Consider the following 10,692-nt stretch of genomic DNA (forward strand, 5'->3'; position numbering starts at 1 on the left):
TCACTATCATGTTCCTCACTAACCCAAAAAGCTTTCATTAAACCATACTTGGGGAGGGGATCTTTGAACCTTGTTTGAGCTCTACTTCCCTTTCTAGACAAGAAAAGAGAAGGGAACTCCTTTCTTTTCGTTTTCACTTACATACGCCAATCTAGGTCCAGGCTCGCTTGCATTCAATTCGTTTTCACTTACATACGCCAATCTAGGTCCAGCCTCGCTTGCATTCAGTTATCAAGGGGATGTCTACTTTTTCATTTACATACGCCAACTCCCGATTAGGTGCAATCGCACTTCTGTACAATATCCAACGCATATTAAAGCACTTAGTGAAATGTCCATCTTTCTTGGGGCATTGGTTGTGCTATCAGAAACAGACCATTGTATTACTTAATGTGTTATTATAATCATCTATGCAATACTATTTGTTAAACCATCAAAACAAGAAAGTTCAATAATTCAAAGTAAAGGAAAACTTTTGCTCTAATTGAGACCACTAAATTCTTTGTCAATGAGAAAATTTGGCAAGATAGTGTACAGAGCTCAATGTGGAGTGATGTATAACACTCCCTAAATAAAGGTTGCCCCATTGCCTGTTAAAAGAGCTACTTTCTCTCTGCTACTTGTGATGGACCAAATGTGGGTACAGTCCCTTTATATGTTCTGGCATAAAGTCATGCCTTGTCAAAATTCCAACTATTGGATCCCTCTGCAAATTCAAAAGAGCTAAATCTTTAGAACCAGTGTTATGAATTTGAATGCAGAAACAAAAATCAGAAACATCAAACTATATGTCCAGACAATCATATGGTAATTTTGTTATGCTATGGAAGTACAGTCAAACTTCTCTATAACAGTCGTGTTAGTTCCAATATTTTCTGGATGCTATGGTGAAATGTTGTTATAGAGGACATATATTATAACATAACATAAAAAATTAGTTCCGATAAAATTTGGCTTTTATAATGAATGACTGTTTTATGGGATGCTGCTATAGAGAAGTCTGATTGTATTGTCATTTTTTCGGATTTAACTTAAGAATCTTAACTTGTTGTAGCAAGTAAGTTATCTTAGTATTTAGATTCTAATCCTACTTATTGTGGACATTCACATATATTTATCTTGGAGGGCGGGGGATGAAAAGGGAAAAGAACAGACTTACCCCGGTAGTCTTTTTTGGTACAACACACAAGTGTCTCAGACCAAGTTGTCGAAAAAGGATTGCAGCTTTGGCCAGAGACATGGTTTCCACTACTGTGTATGGAGATGTATTTGTGACAGGATGGAGATCTACATACATTTCCATCTCCTCATCGGTGAAGGACAAATCCTCGAGCTTAGGCCCCTTCCCCGATCCTGGCTTAGCGAAATCAAACGCATGAAAACTCCTCAAAATACTGGAGCCGCTCAATACACTTAGTTTCGTGAATTTCTTTGCTTTGAGCAAAACAAGTAGGTGTGACCTTAAAGCAAGTCCACAGAACTCTGGCGCGTCTGAGAATGGCGGTGCATCAATCACGGGAAACCCATTGTGTCTAGTAAACTTCAAAGCATGTATTATGTTCCCTACCTTCTCAACACCTGAAAATGTAATTAAAGGCCCTGAACAAACATCTCCTGCAACTAATTGCCTCATGTATGGTTCGGCGTGTGCTTCCAAATAAGGCAAGCCTTTCATTTTCACAATCTGGTCATAGACACCATGGTTAAAACAATCAGCCACAGTCTTTGAAATAAGGAGCACAAGCATCACCAATGGAAGCATTAGCAGGTCATCGGTGAGCTCAAGTAGTATGACACAGATGGATACCGTCATCCTCATAGTACCCCCGAGGAAGGAAGCAGCACCAAGGAGAGCAAAGAGGCCGTTATTAAGATTGGATATCGAACCCAAGACAGTCCCAACAAAACGTCCATAGGAGGCACCGGCAAGTATGACGGGAATGAATAGCCCAGAGGGAATAGCAATTCCATAAGTAACGACGCCAAGGCAATATACCCCAGCAAAGAAGACAAAAAGCGAAGAGAGGTGAAATTCGCTGGAATTATCTGAGCTAAACAAATTGCGGATGGCGTCATCATTGGTATTCATAAACAGGGAGGCTAGATCATTGTAATGCCCCGCTGGACACTGGAAATTCTTATAGTTTCCAGAGCGACCTATAGTAGGGCACTTGTCCTCCAAGCCTACAGGACATGGTGTGCAAGTTGCAAACCACGGTAGACCATACGAGCAAAGAGAACTCAGGATTGAAATGGTCATTACGAGCAAGACTTTGAAAGCAGGACCCCTCCTGCAACCCAAGCACAAAGAATATTCAAATTCTCACATTCCTTATTGGAAAGGAAAAGCAAACAGGAGAAATCCAAACTAATTCACCCAAGAAAATTCAAATAGTAGAAGTAAAAGTAGATAAAACCAGAGAAAAATAGAAAAAATATGGAGGTAATTCGTAAATAAAGCATATCTTTGACAAGCATCAAATAACTTGGGAAGGGAAGAACATTGAGAAATAGGTTTTGATGGAAATAGCAAAGGATCCCTTTAAAATTAGCTTTTTCAGACAAATGTTCGTGAGATCTGATTATATTCATAAGTTACGCTTTTATAACAGTTGCGTTTATCTACTCCAAATCCCATCTGAAAAATAGTGGCATGAAAGGGAGGGGTAAAGCAGCAGCATTAAAGAAGCTCAAGACATGCTTCAGAAAAACATCGTGTATGCACAAAGATGAGTTGTTTAGTAGTAATAACTAGTAACAGAAGCTGAAGTAACTAAACATATTTTGTAGCAGAATTAAGATACTTACTCATTAATGATGCTGTAAGTCCGGAGGACCTTGTCCACTAGATAATTATAAAGGCTTCCGAGAAGGCCTCCAAGAACTCCAATTAACAACACTGCCAGTACATCTATAGTGTTATAATTAGGTGCTCCTGAATTCACATCATACATTATCAAACCTCCTTGACCAAATAGTCCACATTTCCCGCTCCGACAGAATACAATGAAAGATCTGAGCACCATAGCTACTACAGCAGTCGAGAAGAAGGTCCTCCAAAGAAGAGCACTTCGCCACCTAAAACAGGAAATAGAATAGTTGAATATTTAAGACTGCAAGCGTTCTTACAACAATTACAAGCCAGTAATCAGTAAGCAAATGAACTTGAGAACAATAGCATCATCGAATGTATTATTGGTAGGTATGTTTTCCTTAGAAGGTTCATGAGAGCCACAGAACCACATGATGTTGAACCTTTTGACACTCCTGAGGATACATAACATCTACCACCTTACACATTCGGCAATCTAAGTTTCGGGTTCATCTAAAGACAGTATCCTTGGGAATGGTTTTGGGGTCCATAGTTGCAAACAATTCCTGCAATCCTAAGTTCAGAGCTTATTGACACGGTAACTCCCATTCTTCCTGAGTGGGTCGAGAGAGACATTAAATTTACAGTATTCCAAGCAAAACCCCTCTGAAGCAGAATTAGATACGTCGCAAATTCTTCCTAGTTAGCGCCAATTTATTGGATCATCCAGTAAATATAATAAGATACTAGCAGTACCAAGCTTTTTCAATTTAACCTCATTCAGAAATCAAATACACACACAGGGGAGAGAGAGAGAGAGAGAGAGAGACCATGAGGCTACTTCTTCAAGAGCAAAAAGAACACCACCGACTGGGGCTCGGAAAGCAGCTGCAACACCAGCTGCAGCACCACAAGTGATCAAATCTCTACGGTCACGGTCATTTTTGAAATACTTCAGCCACTTCCAAGTCAGATGATACTTGCGGGAGCCGCCCTGTCCAAGCAAGTTTGCTATGCAAGCGCCAGTATGGACCATGGGTCCTTCCTTGCCAACAACAAATCCAGCAGAAACACCCAAAGCAGAACCAAATATCTGTCAGATGTTTAAGAATTAGTATTTCCAGGAATGATTTTCAGCAACTGAGATAATTAATGCTAAAATAAAGCATAACAGCATTTAAAGCCTACCCAACCACAGAACCACAAGCAGAAGTATCATTTGAGTTTGCTAGAGGAATGACAGTTGGCTTATATACAGCAAAGGTATTAAAGCATCGACCCTTAAATTTTTGATAGTTCAATGTAATACAACAGACATCGAAACCAAAAGAAAAAAAATGAAATGCTATCATGGATGGTTTATGAAATCAAAGGAACAGTTTGACTGATGAATATAAAAAACATGTAATGTAAATCAATCACTTTTTCTCTTCAGAGGGTCATTCTATTATTGCTGATTTGCTGCCATGATGTCGTAGTTAGGCAAAACAACAAAGAATAGACTGGAGTGCAGCATACAAAAATATGCCTGCTTATAGAGTGTTAGAATATAATGCTTTTATGAATGATGAAAAACAATTATTTGGAGGCCCTGATTTCCCAATGCAGAGCCTCACCACCACAAGCCTCTGGCCAGTGGCCTCTCAACCTGGAGCAGCCATCCCATCTCCTTTAGCTCAATCAATGGTTTTCTTTTGACATCTGCATTTCTCTTTATCAAAAAAAATCTGCATTTTTACCATGCTCATTTTGTGGACATGCTCGAGTTTAGCGGCACATCATTCACTCTCATATAACACGGTTCGTATTGCTACCATGTTAAAGAATATATATCTTTCTATCGCATAATATTCTGCAGCATCCTCCAATTCAACCATCCCAATTTAGTTATGTGCATTAAATTTTCATCTGTCATGCCTAGAAACTTAGCATAGATATCAGAATTGTGACTAGTAAGGTCAAAAGCCTTACTTCAGTTTGATAAGAATGCCCTATCACCAATGTGCTCAAATATGGAAACATGGTGTGTGTGTGTGTGTGAGAGAGAGAGAGAGAGAGACCGACCTTCACAAATAAAGTACTTGGAGCTAAAATGGAATGAGCATCGATACCATTGAGATATGCTTTCACTTCAGGTATTCCTGACCCTGCAGCTGCTGGTGCAATAAATGCACATAGGATTCCAGCACAAGTCGCAAGAACCAAATTGCAACATGCATAAGCAGCAAATCCACGGAAATACCTGCAGTGGAATTAAAATCACTTTATATTATAGTTTGAAAGAAGTAAAGGAAATAAACCAGTCACTATCCTTACTAACTAGAAAAGTTGCTCGGACTTCACCACCCCGATAACAATGAGCAAAAGTATCCATGATATCTGTATTAGCTCAAATTTTTCAGACATGAAGTCCATGACTTCATTTTACATTTTTAACCTTAATAACAAAAATGGAATAAAGCAGATCCAAGTTTCCATCCAGACGCGATTTTTTTTTAAGAAATTGAACTACTAGTATAAAAGACTCTCTAACACCTAAAGATTCAAACGAAAAGCAAGACAAAGAAAAGTTTGACAAAAAAGTAAATATCCTCGCTTACAATTGGTAACTACTTTTGCTTTCTTTGCACGTTCTTTCATCAGTCTCATATTCCTAATCCACAACTATTTTTTAAAAGTAGCTAAGAAAGTGTGCACAGTGGCGGAGCCACATGCACTCAAGGGGTATCAACCGACACCCCTTTGTCGAAAACTTACACTGTGTAGGTAGGTATTTTAAAAAAAAAATATATGTATATATACTATGTATTGACACCCTTAACTTCGTGGTGAGTTTATTTCTTTATATTTTGACTCCCTTAATGAAAATCCTGGCTCCGTCACTGAGTGTGCAGGACTACTTAAATGTTCTGTTGTGAAGTTTGCATACTGATAAATGTGTCATGCATCAGAAACAATTACGCAGTTAGTAGATGGTCGAGGTTCCTAAGGCACCTTACATATGACATCATCGAGGTTCCTAAGGCACCTTACATAAGACATCATCACACAATAGTTGCAACTCAATCTTCAAAAAGCTTCAACTGCATTTTTCACGGTTTGGTAAAATAACTTGAACGATGTTGGTTGCAAGTTTTGATATTATGAAAATTTAGGATAAATCAGTTCAAAGTTACCACAGAAGCTATTATCATGAATGGAAGTTGTACATACTTGTCCTGAAGCATTAAGTCACTAATGAGCAGAAGCTTGAAGCCAGCAATATTTTCCACTGCTATGTTTAAAAAGAAACCAACAAGCCCTACACTCAATCCAATAAGAAGCACAAGTGTCCACTTTAGGAATATATATTGAAATATCTGGACTTTTTTCCTAGATCTCCAATCTTGCTTGAAAAGGTCATTTTCAATAATCCTGCAAAAAACGAATTAGCAATGCCAAATCAGAGAACTTCGATAAATTTTTTAGTTAAAACCCTTGATTTGAATATGAACAATGATCTTACGACGGTACTGTACATGTAATTAGGAAATATCAATGCCGGATGCTTTGTACATTCTTTGATCAATAACAAAAGCAAACAACTTGAGTTAAAGTATATTTCTACCTAGCAAGCTACTGATCTATGCATTTTGATTTTTCCTAGTTAAAATGGGTGAAGCTGTTACAAAGTTGATATTTTTCTTCTCCGAATCAGTGAATTGTTAATTGTAAGCAGTATCTGAGGGACAATACCATCCAAACAGAAGGTTTGACAGCGCTAACTTAAAGCAAAAGCTCTACGCATAATGAGACTGTGCCCATTACCACACTTCACCCAGAATTTCAACCCTCAATTTTATTGCTACCTTGTTAGAGCAATGAGGATGACTCCAACTATAAACAAACCCTCCGGTTTGTAATTAACAACACAGACTATGATTTAGGCATGACGGTTCTTAATTTGCTATAGCTCTTCTATAAAGGGCAGCCTGGTGCACAAGGCTTGTGCACCATACGTCAGGTCCGGGGAAAGGCCGCACCCAAGCGTGTGATGTAGACAGCCTAGCCTAAGGCAAGCATTAGTGGCTCCTTTTATTTAATTTTTCCCTTTTTTTCTTCCCTGACATCAACCAAAGAAATACCCTAACGCAAGCATTAGTGGCTCCTTTTATTTAATTTTTCCCTTGTTTTCTTCTCTGGCATCATCAAGCTACAAAATTCTTTTATCAACGCCGGATTTCCTGATCTAGTTAAACAAAAAGAAAAAAACTTGGAGAACCAATTAGCAAAAGATATAGGGAACTGATTCAAAAGCCATGATTTTGAACTAAATGATCAGACATTCAACAAAAATACACAACACCGTGCAAACTACTACTACTACTTATCTTTGACTTGCAAAAAAAAAAAAAAACATTCAACAAAAAGATGCAACATGCAAATAAGATAGAAGAATTAGAGGGCAAAAAATAACCCCATAACTATTTACACTGGGAAAAAATAACCAATTAGCAGATAAAGATAAAAGAAAACAGAATCATACTCATAATCAAGACTTTCAATGGGGCAAACATTGGCTCCTATAATAGCAATTTGTGAGGTATTATTGACTCTGCTTTTAGAACTAAGCAATGGCTGTCTAACACCACTCTCAGAAACCGCTGAAATATTCCTCTCCAAATCTTTGCCATTCTCCATTATCATCACCCCAATTCCTCCTCCTTCATTCTCTATATCACCTTGATCTTCCATTATTACCCTCTTTCTCTGTATATATCACTGTACATGAATCTATACATAAACCCCACTTCCAAGAAATCAACTTTCTTTGAATTTTCTCAAATTTTCTATGTTACAATATTATGTTGGGGATGCTGAAAAGAGAGAAAGAAGCGGGAGTTGCGTGAATGCTGAGGATTTTGTGAAGAGTCAGCGCTAATATATATATGTATATATATATTGAGCAAGATGTGTTGATGATTGCCGTAAATAACTTTAAGATTAAGATTAGAGAAAACCTTAATAATTTGGGTGAAATTTCGTTTTTAGATGGCTAGCCCAGGCCACCTAGGATTTCCATAGTCTAAATCGAATATTTTCTTTTCGTAGATAAAACCAAATTTTATTAGGTTAACCTAATCTTACGTAAAGTACTCATTAATAATTAATAATAAATCAAGAAAGCAAAGTTACCCAAAATTATTGTAGGACCAGACAAGATTGGGTTCCAAATTAGTGGATTAACAAAAAGTACCAACTATTGACTATTGTTGAAGTATTAGTCTATTGGTTAACACTTAACGAACTTAATCAGTGTGAAAATTATCAAGTTAAGAGTCTTACTTAAATTATAGATTTATGTCTAACTTTTATTTTTATATTGATTGTTAGGTAGTATTATTAATTTCCCACGAATTTGATATTACTCCCTCCGTTCATCGTTAGTTGTCAAGTATTCTAAAAATAAATTTTTATTTTTATTTATCACTTTTCGCATATCAAGAAAAAAATAATTTACTTTTTATGATTTGCCCTTAGAACTTGTTACTCATTCCAAATCATTTTTCAAATCCATTAAGACTATACACCAATTATTATGGGTATAATGGTAAATAATATGCTTTATTTATTTATTCTTAAGGGACGTGAAAAGTCTAAAGTGAACAAGTAAAAGTGTAAGGACAGAGTATTTGAGAAGGTTTACTGAAGGTATATAATTATTTTTTTTGCAGCAATCAGATAAAGGCAGTCTGCAATAACAAATATCTAACTAAATTAAGTCTAATTCAATTAACTAAACAGTATGGTAAACAATGTATACTAAGAAATTGAAATATTTTAAAAATTATTTGCGCAAGGCTCAAGATATGAATATTTGGGCAAAGTTATGATGCGAAAAATCGACCAAGTAATACAAGATACTATGCTCCCGTTTGGCTATAGAATTTAAGAGGGTTTTTTTTCCAGATTTTATTTTCAAATATCTGGACGTTTATAAATTTTAACTATTTTTTGGTAGATTTCGAAAACAAAATCTTCGAATTCCAAAACAACTGAACTAGAGTGGTTTGTCAAGTTTTCTACTAGCAAAACTTTAAAAAAAATTCAAGTAAAATATATGTTCAAACATAATTTTAACTTTAAAAAATTATTTTTCATCTCATTTTCAAAAACTCATTTTTTTTTTAAATTTCAATCATATTTATATCCGAGCGCTAGCTATAATTGTATATTTATGGATGTCTCATGGTGGTATATACTAATAACCGAGTACTTTTTGAGTTTCCGTTGTCAAGTTCTGAAATTTATGACAAACAAAAAAGGGGAAACAACTCATCAATATTTACAATCTTTTTCTAGTGGTCACTATCACAGTTCACATGTCCCAGTTTGCTACTACTATAGTTTGCCACCTTTGGTTAAAGACAGGAAAAGAATAATTAAAGCAAGAAAAAGAAAAGGATAAGAATAATTTAGGTGCACATTTTTCATTAAAAATACTCTTCATAGTACCAAATTGGTACTAGTATTGATTCTAAATCCTGCTTGTTTGTTTATTTTGAAAATCGCATTTACTCATAAATTCATCGTACGTTACCTAGTTTTAGGTTCGTTACTAGCTATTACAATTCTTTTTTAGATTAAAACTACAATGCAAGCTCACATAGTATTATAGTTCACATATATATTAAGTTTTAATGATTGTTTAGTTATTAGCTCCTATTATTTACTTAAGCAATTGCATATATTTGTGTTTTATACGAAGTAAAAATTATGGCAACTAAGTTTAAGAACTAATTTAAATTCTTGTATTAAATGAACATATTGCTCCAACCAAACAGACGTACGGGTAGCCGCCTAAAATATATTGTCAAGGAAAATGGCTCGTGTCTTTGAGTGCAGTGGAAGTCCTTTTTTTAAAAAAAAAATTATCTAAAAAGATAATGTTATATATTAAATCATATCTGAGATTACATTATTAGAAAAGGAGACTTTTGGATGTGGGACGTGGTTCCAGAGCACGAAAGTAATGGGGACATACAGTAATTGCACATGGCCAGAAAAAAATCATTAATGCTAAAAATGCAATACACGATAGGGAAATTAAAAATACAAATATTTTCCCGAAAGTAATTAAGTATTAAAAACAATTTTGAAGGGAAGGACTGACCGAGTCATTAATACATTAAACCCATGACGTTATAGTTCGAATAGGGTTGTTCATTTGGATTGGATATTCGAAATTCGAATCGATCCGTTCAATTTGGATTTCAGATATTTGGATCGGATTTCATATTATGTTTATTAAAATTTTGGATATTCGGATCAGATTCAGATTGGTATAATTTAACCCGATCCGAAATCCGAAATTATTAGGGCATGTATAAATAGTAAACTTTAATTTCGGATATTCAGTACTTCCTTTACAGCTTCCTCCAAATTATTACCTTTATAATCGTTGGATTTAGCTATATTGGCACCAACCTCTTTTACAAAGAAAATATACATATGAGTTCGCAACTTTGAGGCATAATAATCCGATCCGAAATCCAAAATATTGATCTGATCCAAACTTTGAAATCCGATCCGATAATAATTCGGATTGCATTTTGTAAAATCCAAAATCCGATCCGATCCATGCACATTCCTAATTCGAATTGTAACCTATAGGTAGTGCAAGAAATATGTTTTTTATCTAGGGAATTTATAAAAAGTATGCTAAGAAGGCAAAAGCATTTAACGTCTAATACATCAAAATATATTATCTTTATATATACAATGTAATTTTTCAATAAAAGTAGTTCGAATGATTCCCTTCCGCTCCTCTAGCTCCGTCCATGTCGATAGGCCATTGAACTGTTTCTCCGTGTCAATATTGAATCTGCAATCAATGTTCA

General features: G+C 35.6%; 1 protein-coding gene across 1 annotated transcript; it reads right to left on the reverse strand.

Moving 5' to 3' along the window:
• Positions 1-473: 473 nt before the first annotated feature.
• On the reverse strand, positions 474-7,670 carry LOC107790143 (chloride channel protein CLC-c-like). Its single transcript, NM_001325489.1, is given in 7 exon segments — positions 474-706; positions 1,160-2,291; positions 2,809-3,078; positions 3,643-3,905; positions 4,877-5,054; positions 6,026-6,226; positions 7,338-7,670. Coding segments are annotated over 7 exon segments (2,343 nt in total). The 5' UTR covers positions 7,547-7,670; the 3' UTR covers positions 474-616.
• Positions 7,671-10,692: the final 3,022 nt, after the last annotated feature.

Source organism: Nicotiana tabacum, chromosome 7 (genome assembly GCF_000715075.1).
Source record: "Nicotiana tabacum cultivar K326 chromosome 7, ASM71507v2, whole genome shotgun sequence".
Taxonomy (NCBI): Eukaryota; Viridiplantae; Streptophyta; class Magnoliopsida; order Solanales; family Solanaceae; genus Nicotiana; species Nicotiana tabacum.